The sequence below is a fragment of the Prenolepis imparis genome, unplaced genomic scaffold (genome assembly GCF_030444845.1).
Source record: "Prenolepis imparis isolate NDT839.2.m4 unplaced genomic scaffold, iyPreImpa1.0 SCAF_2, whole genome shotgun sequence".
Lineage (NCBI taxonomy): Eukaryota > Metazoa > Arthropoda > Insecta > Hymenoptera > Formicidae > Prenolepis > Prenolepis imparis.
The window spans coordinates 9,904,094-9,921,318 of record NW_028141160.1 but is presented as its reverse complement, the minus strand read 5'-3'; the positions used below and the strand labels follow the sequence as shown (position 1 = coordinate 9,921,318).

The 17,225-nt window shown below is 25.1% G+C and overlaps 1 protein-coding gene and 1 long non-coding RNA gene across 2 annotated transcripts in view; one reads left to right on the top strand and one right to left on the bottom strand.

Annotated features, from left to right (window-relative positions):
- The window catches only part of LOC145933166 (uncharacterized), a 65,470-nt gene that overhangs the window by 2,058 nt on the left and 46,187 nt on the right, over nt 1-17,225 (bottom strand). The gene's annotated exons all lie outside the window — the stretch shown is intronic.
- On the top strand, nt 25-5,413 carry Trhn (tryptophan hydroxylase). The gene is made up of 12 exons (XM_083032697.1): nt 25-179; nt 477-587; nt 1,003-1,216; nt 1,819-1,922; nt 2,026-2,093; nt 2,158-2,208; nt 3,183-3,281; nt 3,583-3,629; nt 3,726-3,861; nt 4,050-4,176; nt 4,246-4,475; nt 4,601-5,413. Exons 1-12 carry the CDS (start codon nt 81-83, stop codon nt 4,932-4,934), a joined length of 1,620 nt encoding a protein of 539 aa, XP_082888823.1. The 5' UTR covers nt 25-80; the 3' UTR covers nt 4,935-5,413.

Below are 17,225 nucleotides of genomic sequence, written 5' to 3'. Positions count from 1 at the left end.
TTCATTGATAAACGAAATTATTGACGAGAAAATTTCTTTTGTTACATTGTTTCGCAAATTCTTTTATCATACAAATCATTATGAGTGGATCAGGAAAGAGTCTTCTCGGGGTGTGGCTATACAGAAGAGGCGAAAGTTGGGCTGTCAAAGAAGGAAGTCCTCTACATAAATCGCGCAATGTATGTTATAATATAATCAAAAGCAGACGATATAAAAAAAAAGACAAATTTTTATTTTGTTGTTATATAACAAGTCAGTATTTTTCACACAATTAAAGAGAATCACATGCAGTTAATATTTATAATAAATTATAAATACTTTCTATTGTTTAATTTACTCGAATAATTAATTTAGTCTTATATTTTATGAAGTTTAAACATCCTGAAAATAAGTGTTTTAAAATTAAATTCATGATAATAAATGAGCCAATTGAAACAAATATCTTAATAAGTAGACGTATTCTCTCGTTCATTCAGCTCCCTATGGATGAAAGTAATCAAGCCGTAATCAACGATAACAAGAATTCTGTGATATTTTCTCTGAAAAATCAAATCGGTGGTTTGGCGCGAGCTCTTCAAGTATTTCAGGTATGTTTCTGTATGTTTTTCGTTCTCGGTATATGTCTACAAATCTTAAAATTTATATCATATTTGCCTCAAATATTTTAATAAATTATTCAGTGAATCTAAACAAATTATCAGGCAATGAAAAAATGCAACATGTTGCAATAAAATCATCAAACTTTCAACAACATGTTGCATTTTTTTCATTGCCTGCTATGTTGCAAAATTCGAAAATTGAAAACGTACTGTGAACACTCTTGTTAAGGCGGCCTTCTTAAGCAGCTTTAAATATCAGATAAATTATTTATAAATTTACAACGCGCCTATAATACACAGAGAGAATCGTTTTCCAAATTCTGAGCAATAAGTATCGCATATATTAAAAAGCAAGTTTATAAAAAAATATTCAGGGAAAACATATTTTTCTTGTCATGCAAAGGATCTAGGTATAAACGTCGTGCATATCGAATCGAGAAAATCTTTGCGCCGCGGTTCCGAATATGATATTATGGTGGATGTCGAATGTGATTCAAAAAAGATGGAACAGTTAATGAAAATGCTGAGCCGCGAAGTAGCGGCTATCAATCTTGCCCATTATGAAGAAATCGGAAATATACCACGCGCACCTTCCCTCTCGGCCGCGACAAGTTTCGGTGAGTCTCCATTAATACGCAGTAAAGAATATCAATAAAAAATTTTTTTATTTTTTGTTATTTTGAAATATAATTAAATGCAACGCTAATGTCCGTGTACTATTTTCTATGTATATGTTATTGTATGTCTATTACTTGACAACAAAGCTCCAATACGATAAAATGCAATTTTAGTCAGCCTTATACTTCTCGCTCAATTATTATATTAGTTAACATAAATTAAAAACTGTATTAGTTCAATAATTATCTAATTTAGTAACTCTTGTTAAATATTTAAACAAGTAATTTTAAATTAAACTTTAACTTAATTATTTAATAACTACATTGAATTATTTGTTAAAAGTGCTCTTCTCATCATTATATATTTAATATGTAAATACATTTAATTATGATTCAAAGTAAAGGAGTCTGATTGTTTCACAAAAACTATAATTTAGATTATCACAATTCACTAAGAGTGTGTTAATTTTTAGCGAAGGCTACATTTGAAAGTCATAAGTTTACTGTACGACATTTTTATTGTTTCTGTCTTCTCCGAGACATTTGATAATGGAATATCTTATCACGTGTTGCTAAGATGCAATAGAATTCCGATTTTATAGATTTTAGTGAAGTAGACATGCCCTGGTTCCCGCGAAAGATATCGGACCTCGATCGTGCGCAAAAAGTTCTCATGTATGGCTCAGAATTGGATGCGGATCATCCCGTACGTTTTCTAATATAATTTCCTGCATGCGAAATCCTGTTATATCAGCAACTTTCTCTCGAATTTATGCTCGCTTTAATAAAAAATTAATTTACAATTGTAGGGTTTCAAAGATCCTGTGTATCGTAAACGTCGCGAGGAGTTTGCCGAGATTGCCTATAATTATAGGCAGTAAGTAAAGTAATGGTTTTATACATAAGCGTTCTTTCTAATTACAAATGACATAATATTTTAGTGGTCAACCGATACCCAGGCTGCAATATACACCGGAAGAAATCAGAACCTGGTACGTTCTTCCACACAAAAATTATATATTTCTTGATTAAAAAAATATATATATTTTGCTTAATAAACTCGCCTTAATAAATTTTACTTAATAAACTTTGCTTTCTAAAATGTCAGAAAAATTCAAAAAAATTCAAAAGAAAGAGTGAAAAAATATAACTTAAGAAATTTTCAAAAATTGCATAATTTCTCAAATTAAAAATAATAGATGCACAGAGAAAAATTCCGAAAAATTCCTTTTGCGAACATATTAAAAATCATTTATAACATATAAGTCGTGAATTAATTGATGTCACCATTCGAGATACGGCTTACAACTTTTTCTCGTGAAACTACAAACGAAACTGCGAACGTGTTTTCGCGTACATGAAGGCAATTAGTATGAATAAAAGAAATGATTTCTCGATATTTAAGTTATACAGAACTTGTTCGATATCTTCGATCTCATCTTTCATTAAGAAAAGATAAAATCTGTCTCTCCTTTCTCTCTCTTTTTCTCTCGCTCTCTCGTTCTCTCACTCTTCCTACGTCTCATTGTAGCGCGAATCGAAGTAAGATTGGCACGCTGAATGCACCCTTAATTGCGTCAATTTGATTTATCCTCGACACGGTATCAAGTAGCAACTCGGCTAATGCAATCTCTCTGACTCGAATGCAATGATGTACGAAACAAACATTGCAACTTCAATAAACTTAATCAGAACGAGAGAGCTTTTCGGCAGAAGTCAAACATTCGAATAATTTGATAACAATAATTAATTTATTTAATAACGCTTAAGAAACATCATTCAACATGTGTCGCGGTAAATTAAAAATACATGTTCAACATATAAAACATTAATATAATAACACGTAATGTGAGACAAAAAACTACACACACATACATACACACATACATATATATATATATGTAACAAAAAAATTATAAAATATAATTATACGTAATATAACAACTCTTAAATACCTTTGTCTTAGGGGAACTGTTTTTCGTGAACTACACCAACTCTATCAAAAACACGCGTGCAAAGAATATCTGGAAAATTGGCCGAAATTAGTCAAGTATTGCGGATACAGGTATATAAAAAAAAGAATTAACATAAAATATATTTAAACATAATTTTCTTAAAAATAAATAATTATCCATTACAATAATTTTTTATATTTTATATAATGATGTTTTATATTTATGTATGATTTTATTTAAAAAAATATATGTAAGTATTGATATCGCGCAATTTATAAAAATAGCTTCTTATAAGAAATATAAGAAAAAAAAATAAGAATACAAAAGTAAGAATACAAAAAATATAGATAAGAAAAAAATAATAAGAATAAGAAAAATATAAAATATTTTTTAATCTCATCTGTCTTATAGAGAGAACAATATACCGCAACTACAGGATGTAAACGCTTTTCTAAAGCGTGAGTATGAGAGATCTCTGTATAATTATATTATCAATGTTTTATGATAAAAAATAAGAATAACGCGTTTATATAAACGAAGATCGATATTTGTAGGAACGACGGGATTTCAACTTCGTCCGGTCGCGGGTTATCTCACTCCGCGAGATTTCCTTTCTGGACTTGCTTTTCGCGTGTTCCATTGCACCCAATATATTCGACACTCTTCCGATCCATTTTACACACCGGAACCGTAAGTATATGACATTTTTCTTTTATAAAATGCAAATAATATGTAAATAATATTTTTTTACAAAATAAATATTTATGAATATTAATGAATAAACTTTCTTAATTATGGTTTTTGTCCATTATATCATTGACATCAAAATTAACTATAATTTACAATAATTTACAAATAATTTACTCCACAATTTATAGAGATTGTTGTCATGAACTGCTGGGTCACATGCCTCTACTTGCCAATCCAAGTTTCGCGCAATTTTCTCAAGAACTTGGTCTGGCTTCTCTCGGTGCATCGGATGAAGACATAGATAAATTGGCAACTGTAAGAATCTGCGAATATGCAGATATTTTATTTTTTATCATATTTGTACAATGACCTCCATTTTTCCAGCTATACTTCTTTACCGTGGAGTTTGGATTGTGTAAACAGGATGGTATGTTTCGCGTTTATGGAGCCGGTCTGCTTTCGTCGGTGGCGGAATTGAGACACGCGGTATCCGCGCCAGAAAAAACTATGAGATTCGAACCGGATGTCACGTGCAAACAAGAATGCATTATCACTGCGTTCCAGAATGCGTATTATTATACAGACAGCATAGAGGAAGCAAAAGAAAAAATGCGGCAAGTGTCTTTTCTGCGATATTATATATATCTTGCTTGAATTTTTTATTCAAACGCGTGTCCTCTTTTTTTTAAATCAAGTGTAAGAACAAATGTGATTATATTACTCTTTATACTTTTTCCAGAGCGTTTGCTAATCAGATTCAACGACCATTTGGGATACGCTACAATCCGTATACCCAGTCAGTAGAGGTATTGACAGATGCCCAGAAGATTACGGCTGTAGTCAGCGAATTGCGAGGCGACCTTTGCATAGTGTCGAATGCTCTGAAGAAGATCCACGAGCAGGACGATACCGTCGACGTTGAGAGGATAACCAATCTGTTAACTCACGGCATCGAGATGCCGCAAGACAGTTCGTCCTCAGACAGCGATGACAGTCCTAATGTCGAGGAAACTCGTTCTCAAGAAGATCAATCGCATTGCGACGATAACGATGTAGTCGTTATGGAAGATTAAGCGATTGATATCGTTACTGCTTGCATGCTCGTTAAATTTTTGAGAATATTTGAGAAAATCGACGCGAAGCTTCGGAAATAAATAAATTTTTTTGCCAACGCAGAGATATGACTCTTCTATCTCACAGAAAATTAATGTAATATTATTTTGAAAAGTTAATCAATACGCAAGAAGAGAGAGAAAGAGAGAGAGGCTGCATAAAATAGAATAGATGAAAAGGAATTTTCATTTCACCCACTTTAGAATAAACAATTAGATTAAATTCTAACAATATGTGTGCGATATGTGAAATAAAAACGTAACGAATAACGATATCTTGAATCAGAATTTTCCCTCTCAGGGAACAGAAAAAGAGAATCATATAAATGCAAAGTTAATGAAATTAAAAACTATAAAATTTTGATTCATTAGCATAATGCAGCATGCTGTTTCGATTTTGACTCTGCTTCTGTTAAATGTACAGGCAGAATATTATAAAGAATGCCATCGATGTATCGTAATTAAATTAAAAATAAATGCAAAGTTATAATAAATCTAATCTCTAATAACTTTATGTGTGTGTATGTGTGTGTATGTGTGCATGCATATATATACTATATATATATATATTTAAATATATAAAGTATATATATATATACTTTATTTAAATTTCTTTTATTAAATTTTATTATATAATAATTTTTTACACATTATTTAAGAATGATTTTAACTGTATATTTTCGGCTTAAATCATCTTTTTATAAATTTTATTTAAAAAATTGTGATTATAATTTTTCATAAATTATATAATTATAATATTTAATATTTTTTAATTTTTATCATTTTAGATTTTATTAATTCAATTTCATCCAATCTTACCACTTACAATTAGTTGAAATAATTAATGCAATATTTTTGGTGAATTTATATACTAGAGTATTACAAAGCGCGCGTTACAGGCGCGCCATTCCTTTATATTTCAATATATCATGTAAGTTATTAGAAGAATATATTTTGCAAAGAGATCGGAACTTTACAGTAATATGCACAATTTTATATGATAAATTCTTAGATAAAAATATAACATATAATTTATATTTATCAGTATATAATTTTACTTTTATGCATTGACAAAAACATTTCTTTTTTTTAAAGTTTGAGATTTTTTAAAACGTTTAAACTTTGATTGCAAAAATTAAGGCCTGTATAAGTCCTAGAACATAAATCAGCTGATAATAACTGTAATAAAACGTTAATTTGCGAATTAAATTTTGAAATAATAATATGTTATAAAAATTAAAATAATATGTTTTAAATAATATGTTATAATTTTCCTTAAACTCGATTAATATTTTTGACAGTTACCAGCTGATTTCTATCAAAAAATATTAATCGCAGATAAGGCATTATAACATATTATTTACAACATATTACTATTTTAATTTTTATAACCTATTATTATTTCAAAATTTAATTAGCAAATTAACGCTTTATTACAATTATCAGCTGATTTCTGTATCATTCCTTTTAACATAAAATTGAAGAATAGCGCGCGCTTGTGTTCCTTTCCTAAAGAAAGTCATGTTAAGTCGATTCTCGCAAATATTGTTGCCTCTTTTTCGCGATGTTAATTAGTTGCCTCGATTTGCGTTGTGCGTTTTATTCATAGCATCGAAAGACTATCATCGCGAGGGTCAGCAATTTGACAGTTTATCCAAAATAAAATAAAATTAAATAATAATATATGTTTTAATACTTTAAATTCGATTAATATTTTTGACAGTAATCAGCTGATTTTTGTCAAAAAATATTAATTGCGGACAAATAAGTTTATATTATAAGTATATAAATGTATATATATATATATATATATATATATATATATAAATGAGTACATAAATGTATATATATATATAAATGTGTACATAAATGTATATATATATAAATGTGTACATAAATGTATCCTTTCTTTAAAAAAGTTAAAAGTCGATTCTCGAATGTATCGCAGTCCACTCGAATGTATCGAAGTCATCTCGAAAGTCTCGAAGTGTATTGTTGCCTCTTTTCCGCAATGCTGATTAGCTCTCTGTCGATTTGCGTTGTGTATTATATTCGTAGCATCGAAAGGCTGTCATCGCGAGGGTTAGGCCGGGTCTACAATAGATGTAGTAAGCCCTAAGCCTTAAGAAATTGACCAATTACAGTCAAGTATGAGGAGAAAACGTGACTGTAATTGATTAATTTCTTAAGGCTTAGGGCTTATTACACCTATTGTAGATCTGGCCTTAGCAGTTAGCAGTTTGACAGTTAGTCCAAAATAAAATTAATAAAATAATAATATGTTATAATACTTTAAACTTGATAAATATTTTCGCGGAGAAGAGGCAACAATACTTGCGAGAATCGCACTAATATGTCTTTTACAAAAAAGAACTAGAACAACAAGCGCGCGTTACGTCATTCATCGATTTTATATAAAAAAGAATGATGTTTTTATATAAAGTTTGTTTAAACTTGATTAATATTTTTTGGCAGAAATCAGATGATTAAAGCATTACATTGCTAATTAAATTTTAAAATAAAAATATGTTATAAAAATTAAAATAATAATTTTATAAATAATATGTTATAATGCTTTATCTGCGATTAATATTTTTTGACAGAAATCAGCTGATAGCTGTCATAAATATTAATCGAGTTTAAGGAATTATAATATATGTTTTTATTAAAAACATTATTATTTTAAATGTTATAACATATATTCTTATTTTAAAAATTAATTAGCAAATTAACGTTTTAATCAGCTGATTTCTGTAACAAAAATATTAATCGAGGATAAGGTATTACAACATATTATTCACAACATAATGCTATTTTAATTTTATAGTTTGCTGAATTTGTCCGATAAACGTTTAAACTTGAAAAGATTAAGGCCTCTATAAAGCTTAATAGAACATTTTTTGTTTTAGGCTGTATAGAAGAGATATTTAAAAGATTTCTTCAAGACCTACAAAATGAGCCGACAGAAAATGTTCTGGGCTTTATAGAGGCCTTAATCTTTTCAAGTTTAAACGTTCTTTTAAAGATCTCTACAAGACGAACTTTTAACGATCATTTAAAGATTTCTTCAAAACAAACAAAATGAGTCCTCATAAAATGCTCAACGACTTACACAAACCTTACTTTTTGAATTAAAGTTTAAACGTTTTTTGCGAAAATTAAGGCCTGTGTAAGTCGTAAAACATTTTATTTGCACGTGTTTTAAAAGTCTCTTCAAAGTCTTAAATTTTAAATCAAATTCTAAAAGAAAATTCCTTCTGTAAAATATTATTATTTTATTATTTTGTAACATATTTTCATTTTAAAATGTATTTAGCAAATTAACGCTTTAATCAGATAATTTCTGTCAAAAAATATTAATCAAGTTAAAACAAACGTTATATATAGATATCAATCTTTTTCAATCAAATCAATAAATAACGCGCGCATAGAGCGCGCTTGTTACATCGAAAAGTTTGTACGCTGGTATGCTGATGGTACCATCATAATGTGCAGCCAATGTAATGTTAAAATATATGAAAGAATAATTTTTGGCTCGATATAAACAATTGAAAATTAAAATTTTTAAACCGCGGATCCCATACTAGATATTATTTAATTAAATTATATAAATATTCAAATGGTACCAATAACGTAAAAATGAATAAATTTCATAATGAAGTTGTTGCCAAATTCATAATGAAAATGCATTTAGTGTCTTTCAAAAAAGTAATTTATATGATTAAACTTATGTCACATCTCATTTAATTAAATTATATAAATATTCAGATGGGACCAATATCGTGAAAATAAATTAATTACATAAATAAGCTGGTGTCAAATTCTTAATGAAAATGCGTTTAGTATTATTCAAACAAGTAATTAAAATGATTGAAATACTCTTAGATATTATTTAATTAAATTATATAAATATTCAAATGGGACCAATATCGTAAAAATGAATAAATTTCATAATGAAGCTGTTGCCAAATTCTTAATGAAAGTGCACTCAATGTCTTTCAAACAAGTAATTAAAATGATTTAAATAATATTAGATCACATTTAATTAAATTATATAAATATTCAAATCAATAACGTAAAAATGAATAAATTTCATAATGAAGCTGTTGCCAAATTCTTAATGAAAATGAATTCAGTGTCTTTCAAACCAGTAATTAAAATGATTGAAATATTTATAGATCTCATTTAATTAAATTATAAAAATATTCAGATGGGACCAATACCGTAAAAATGAATAAATTTCATAATGAAGCTGTTGCCAAATTCTTAATGAAAATGAATTCAGTGTCTTTCAAACCAGTAATTAAAATGATTGAAATATTTATAGATCTCATTTAATTAAATTATATAAATATTCAGATGGGACCAATATCGTAAAAATGAATAAATTTCATAATGAAGCTGTTGCCAAATTCTTAATGAAAATGCATTCAATGTCTTTCAAACAAGTAATTAAAATGATTTAAATAATATTAGATCTCATTTAATTAAATTATATAAATATTCAAATGGGACAAATATCGTAAAAATGAATAAATTTAATAACGAAGCAGTTGCCAAATTCTTAATGAAAATGCATTCAATGTCTTTCAAACAAGTAATTAAAATGATTTAAATAATATTAGATCTCATTCAATTAAATTATATAAATATTCAAATGGGACCAATATCGTAAAAATGAATAAATTTCATAATGAAGCTGTTGCCAAATTCTTAATGAAAATGAATTCAGTGTCTTTCAAACCAGTAATTAAAATGATTGAAATATTTATAGATCTCATTTAATTAAATTATAAAAATATTCAGATGGGACCAATAACGTAAAAATGAATAAATTTCATAATGAAGCTGTTGCCAAATTCTTAATGAAAATGAATTCAGTGTCTTTCAAATCAGTAATTAAAATGATTGAAATATTTATAGATCTCATTTAATTAAATTATATAAATATTCAAATGGGATCAATATCGTAAAAAGGAATAAATATCATAATAAAGCTGTTGCCAAATTCTTAATGAAAATGCATTCAATGTCTTTCAAACAAGTAATTAAAATGATTTAAATAATATTAGATCTCATTTAATTAAATTATATAAATATTCAAATGGGACCAATATCGTAAAAATGAATTAATAACATAATGAAGCAGTTGCCAAATTCATAATGAAAATGCATTCCATGTCTTTCAAACAAGTAATTAAAATGATTTAAATAATATTAGATCTCATTTAATTAAATTATATAAATATTCAAATCAATAACGTAAAAATGAATAAATTTCATAATGAAGCTGTTGCCAAATTCTTAATGAAAATGAATTCAGTGTCTTTCAAACCAGCAATTAAAATGATTGAAATATTTATAGATCTCATTTAATTAAATTATAAAAATATTCAGATGGGACCAATACCGTAAAAATGAATAAATTTCATAATTAAGCTGTTGCCAAATTCTTAATGAAAATGCATTCAATGTCTTTCAAACAAGTAATTAAAATGATTTAAATAATATTAGATCCCATTTAATTAAATTATATAAATATTCAAATAGGACCAATATCGTAAAAATGAATAAATTTCATAATGAAGCTGTTGCCAAATTCTTAATGAAAATGCATTCAGTGTCTTTCAAACAAGTAATTAAAATGATTTAAATAATATTAGATCCCATTTAATTAAATTATATAAATATTCAAATGGGACCAATATCGTAAAAATGAATAAATTTCATAATGAAGCTGTTGCCAAATACTTAATGAAAATGCATTCAATATCTTTCAAACAAGTAATTAAAATGATTGAAATACTCTTAGATCTCATTTAATTAAATTATATAAATATTCAAATGGGATCAATATCGTAAAAATGAATAAATTTCATAATGAAGCTGTTGCCAAATTCTTAATGAAAATGAATTCAGTGTCTTTCAAACCAGTAATTAAAATGATTGAAATATTTATAGATCTCATTTAATTAAATTATATAAATATTCAGATGGGACCAATATCGTAAAAATGAATAAATTTCATAATGAAGCTGTTGCCAAATTCTTAATGAAAATGCATTCAATGTCTTTCAAACAAGTAATTAAAATGATTTAAATAATATTAGATCTCATTTAATTAAATTATATAAATATTCAAATGGGACCAATATCGTAAAAATGAATAAATTTAATAACGAAGCAGTTGCCAAATTCTTAATGAAAATGCATTCAATGTCTTTCAAACAAGTAATTAAAATGATTTAAATAATATTAGATCTCATTCAATTAAATTATATAAATATTCAAATGGGACCAATATCGTAAAAATGAATAAATTTCATAATGAAGCTGTTGCCAAATACTTAATGCAAAAGCGTTAAGTATTATTCAAACAAGTAATTAAAATGATATAAATAATATTAGATCTCATTTAATTAAATTATATAAATATTCAAATGGGATCAATATCGTAAAAAGGAATAAATATCATAATAAAGCTGTTGCCAAATTCTTAATGAAAATGCATTCAATGTCTTTCAAACAAGTAATTAAAATGATTTAAATAATATTAGATCTCATTTAATTAAATCATATAAATATTCAAATGGGACCAATATCGTAAAAATGAATAAATTTCATAGTGAAGCTGTTGTCAAATTCTTAATGAAAATGCATTCAGTGTCTTTCAATCCAGTAATTAAAATGATTGAAATATTAATAGATCTCATTTAATTAAATTATATAAATATTCAGATGGGACCAATAACGTAAAAATGAATAAATTTCATAATGAAGCTGTTGCCAAATTCTTAAAGAAAGTGCATTCAATGTCTTTCAAACAAGTAATTAAAATGATTTAAATATTTATAGATCTCATTTAATTAAATTATATAAATATTCAGATGGGACCAATATCGTAAAAATGAATAAATTTCATAATTAAGCTGTTGCCAAATTCTTAAAGAAAGTGCATTCAATGTCTTTCAAACAAGTAATTAAAATGATTTAAATAATATTAGATCTCATTTAATTAAATTATATAAATATTCAAATGGGACCAATATCGTAAAAATGAATAAATTTCAGAATGAAGCTGTTGCCAAATACTTAATGAAAATGCATTCAGTGTCTTTCAAACAAGTAATTAAAATGATTTAAATAATATTAGATCTCATTTAATTAAATCATATAAATATTCAAATGGGACCAATATCGTAAAAATGAATAAATTTCATAGTGAAGCTGTTGTCAAATTCTTAATGAAAATGCATTCAGTGTCTTTCAATCCAGTAATTAAAATGATTGAAATATTTATAGATCTCATTTAATTAAATTATATAAATATTCAGATGGGACCAATATCGTAAAAATGAATAAATTTCATAATGAAGCAGTTGCCAAATTCTTAATGAAAATGCATTCCATGTCTTTCAAACAAGTAATTAAAATGATTTAAATAATATTAGATCTCATTTAATTAAATTATATAAATATTCAAATCAATAACGTAAAAATGAATAAATTTCATAATGAAGCTGTTGCCAAATTCTTAATGAAAATGAATTCAGTGTCTTTCAAACCAGTAATTAAAATGATTGAAATATTTATAGATCTCATTTAATTAAATTATAAAAATATTCAGATGGGACCAAAACCGTAAAAATGAATAAATTTCATAATGAAGCTGTTGCCAAATTCTTAATGAAAATGCATTCAATGTCTTTCAAACAAGTAATTAAAATGATTTAAATAATATTAGATCTCATTTAATTAAATTATATAAATATTCAAATGGGACCAATATCGTAAAAATGAATAAATTTCATAATGAAGCAATCGCCAAATTCTTAATGAAAATGCATTCAATGTCTTTCAAACAAGTAATTAAAATGATTTAAATAATATTAGATCCCATTTAATTAAATTATATAAATATTCAAATAGGACCAATATCGTAAAAATGAATAAATTTCATAATGAAGCTGTTGCCAAATTCTTAATGAAAATGCATTCAATGTCTTTCAAACAAGTAATTAAAATGATTTAAATAATATTAGATCTCATTTAATTAAATTATATAAATATTCAAATGGGACCAATATCGTAAAAATGAATAAATTTCATAATGAAGCAATCGCCAAATACTTAATGAAAATGCGTTAAGTATTATTCAAACAAGTAATTAAAATGATTTAAATAATATTAGATCTCATTTAATTAAATTATATAAATATTCAAATGGGATCAATATCGTAAAAAGGAATAAATATCATAATAAAGCTGTTGCCAAATTCTTAATGAAAATGCATTCAATGTCTTTCAAACAAGTAATTAAAATGATTTAAATAATATTAGATCTCATTTAATTAAATTATATAAATATTCAAATGGGACCAATATCGTAAAAATGAATTAATAACATAATGAAGCAGTTGCCAAATTCTTAATGAAAATGCATTCCATGTCTTTCAAACAAATAATTAAAATGATTTAAATAATATTAGATCTCATTTAATTAAATTATATAAATATTCAAATCAATAAACTAAAAATGAATAAATTTCATAATGAAGCTGTTGCCAAATTCTTAATGAAAATGAATTCAGTGTCTTTCAAACCAGTAATTAAAATATTGAAATATTTATAGATCTCATTTAATTAAATTATAAAAATATTCAGATGGGACCAATACCGTAAAAATGAATAAATTTCATAATGAAGCTGTTGCCAAATTCTTAATGAAAATGCATTCAATGTCTTTCAAACAAGTAATTAAAATGATTTAAATAATATTAGATCCCATTTAATTAAATTATATAAATATTAAAATAGGACCAATATCGTAAAAATGAATAAATTTCATAATGAAGCTGTTGCCAAATTCTTAATGAAAATGCATTCAATGTCTTTCAAACAAGTAATTAAAATGATTTAAATAATATTAGATCTCATTTAATTAAATTATATAAATATTCAAATGGGACCAATATCGTAAAAATGAATAAATTTCATAATGAAGCTGTTGCCAAATTCTTAATGAAAATGAATTCAGTGTCTTTCAAACAAGTAATTCAAATGATTTAAATAATATTAGATCTCATTTAATTAAATTATATAAATATTCAAATGGGATCAATATCGTAAAAAGGAATAAATATCATAATAAAGCTGTTGCCAAATTCTTAATGAAAATGCATTCAATGTCTTTCAAACAAGTAATTAAAATGATTTAAATAATATTAGATCTCATTTAATTAAATTATATAAATATTCAAATGGGACCAATATCGTAAAAATGAATAAATTTCATAATGAAGCAATCGCCAAATACTTAATGAAAATGCGTTAAGTATTATTCAAACAAGTAATTAAAATGATTTAAATAATATTAGATCTCATTTAATTAAATTATATAAATATTCAAATGGGATCAATATCGTAAAAAGGAATAAATATCATAATAAAGCTGTTGCCAAATTCTTAATGAAAATGTATTCAATGTCTTTCAAACAAGTAATTAAAATGATTTAAATAATATTAGATCTCATTTAATTAAATTATATAAATATTCAAATGGGACCAATATCGTAAAAATGAATAAATTTCATAATGAAGCAATCGCCAAATTCTCAATGAAAATGCATTCAATGTCTTTCAAACAAGTAATTAAAATGATTTAAATAATATTAGATCCCATTTAATTAAATTATATAAATATTCAAATAGGACCAATATCGTAAAAATGAATAAATTTCATAATGAAGCTGTTGCCAAATTCTTAAAGAAAGTGCATTCAATGTCTTTCAAACAAGTAATTAAAATGATTTAAATAATATTAGATCTCATTTAATTAAATTATATAAATATTCAAATGGGACCAATATCGTAAAAATGAATTAATAACATAATGAAGCAGTTGCCAAATTCTTAATGAAAATGCATTCCATGTCTTTCAAACAAGTAATTAAAATGATTTAAATAATATTAGATCTCATTTAATTAAATTATATAAATATTCAAATCAATAACGTAAAAATGAATAAATTTCATAATGAAGCTGTTGCCAAATTCTTAATGAAAATGAATTCAGTGTCTTTCAAACCAGTAATTAAAATGATTGAAATATTTATAGATCTCATTTAATTAAATTATAAAAATATTCAGATGGGACCAATACCGTAAAAATGAATAAATTTCATAATGAAGCTGTTGCCAAATTCTTAATGAAAATGCATTCAATGTCTTTCAAGCAAGTAATTAAAATGATTTAAATAATATTAGATCTCATTTAATTAAATTATATAAATATTCAAATGGGACCAATATCGTAAAAATGAATAAATTTCATAATGAAGCAATCGCCAAATTCTTAATGAAAATGCATTCAATGTCTTTCAAACAAGTAATTAAAATGATTTAAATAATATTAGATCCCATTTAATTAAATTATATAAATATTCAAATAGGACCAATATCATAAAAATGAATAAATTTCATAATGAAGCTGTTGCCAAATTCTTAATGAAAATGCATTCAATGTCTTTCAAACAATTAATTAAAATGATTTAAATAATATTAGATCTCATTTAATTAAATTATATAAATATTCAAATGGGACCAATATCGTAAAAATGAATAAATTTCATAATGAAGCAATCGCCAAATACTTAATGAAAATGCGTTAAGTATTATTCAAACAAGTAATTAAAATGATTTAAATAATATTAGATCTCATTTAATTAAATTATATAAATATTCAAATGGGATCAATATCGTAAAAAGGAATAAATATCATAATAAAGCTGTTGCCAAATTCTTAATGAAAATGCATTCAATGTCTTTCAAACAAGTAATTAAAATGATTTAAATAATATTAGATCTCATTTAATTAAATTATATAAATATTCAAATGGGACCAATATCGTAAAAATGAATTAATAACATAATGAAGCAGTTGCCAAATTCTTAATGAAAATGCATTCCATGTCTTTCAAACAAGTAATTAAAATGATTTAAATAATATTAGATCTCATTTAATTAAATTATATAAATATTCAAATCAATAACGTAAAAATGAATAAATTTCATAATGAAGCTGTTGCCAAATTCTTAATGAAAATGAATTCAGTGTCTTTCAAACCAGTAATTAAAATGATTGAAATATTTATAGATCTCATTTAATTAAATTATAAAAATATTCAGATGGGACCAATACCGTAAAAATGAATAAATTTCATAATGAAGCTGTTGCCAAATTCTTAATGAAAATGCATTCAATGTCTTTCAAACAAGTAATTAAAATGATTTAAATAATATTAGATCCCATTTAATTAAATTATATAAATATTCAAATAGGACCAATATCGTAAAAATGAATAAATTTCATAATGAAGCTGTTGCCAAATTCTTAATGAAAATGCATTCAGTGTCTTTCAAACAAGTAATTAAAATGATTTAAATAATATTAGATCCCATTTAATTAAATTATATAAATATTCAAATGGGACCAATATCGTAAAAATGAATAAATTTCATAATGAAGCTGTTGCCAAATACTTAATGAAAATGCATTCAATGTCTTTCAAACAAGTAATTAAAATGATTTAAATAATATTAGATCCCATTTAATTAAATTATATAAATATTCAAATGGGACCAATATCGTAAAAATGAATAAATTTCATAATGAAGCTGTTGCCAAATACTTAATGAAAATGCATTCAATGTCTTTCAAACAAGTAATTAAAATGATTTAAATAATATTAGATCTCATTTAATTAAATTATATAAATATTCAAATGGGACCAATATCGTAAAAATGAATAAATTTCATAATGAAGCAATCGCCAAATTCTTAATGAAAATGCATTCAATGTCTTTCAAACAAGTAATTAAAATGATTTAAATAATATTAGATCCCATTTAATTAAATTATATAAATATTCAAATAGGACCAATATCGTAAAAATGAATAAATTTCATAATGAAGCTGTTGCCAAATTCTTAATGAAAATGCATTCAATGTCTTTCAAACAAGTAATTAAAATGATTTAAATAATATTAGATCTCATTTAATTAAATTATATAAAAATTCAAATGGGACCAATATCGTAAAAATGAATAAATTTCATAATGAAGCTGTTGCCAAATTCTTAATGAAAATGAATTCAGTGTCTTTCAAACAAGTAATTCAAATGATTTAAATAATATTAGATCTCATTTAATTAAATTATATAAATATTCAAATGGGATCAATATCGTAAAAAG

Bases quoted from the DNA above. Each gene is read 5' to 3' on its own strand.
- Trhn (XM_083032697.1), top strand. From the start codon at position 81: ATGAGTGGATCAGGAAAGAGTCTTCTCGGGGTGTGGCTATACAGAAGA. The intron at 2,094-2,157 runs GTAAGTAAAGTA...ATAATATTTTAG, and splicing joins ATTGCCTATAATTATAGGCA to TGGTCAACCGATACCCAGGC. The intron at 2,209-3,182 runs GTACGTTCTTCC...CCTTTGTCTTAG, and splicing joins CCGGAAGAAATCAGAACCTG to GGGAACTGTTTTTCGTGAAC.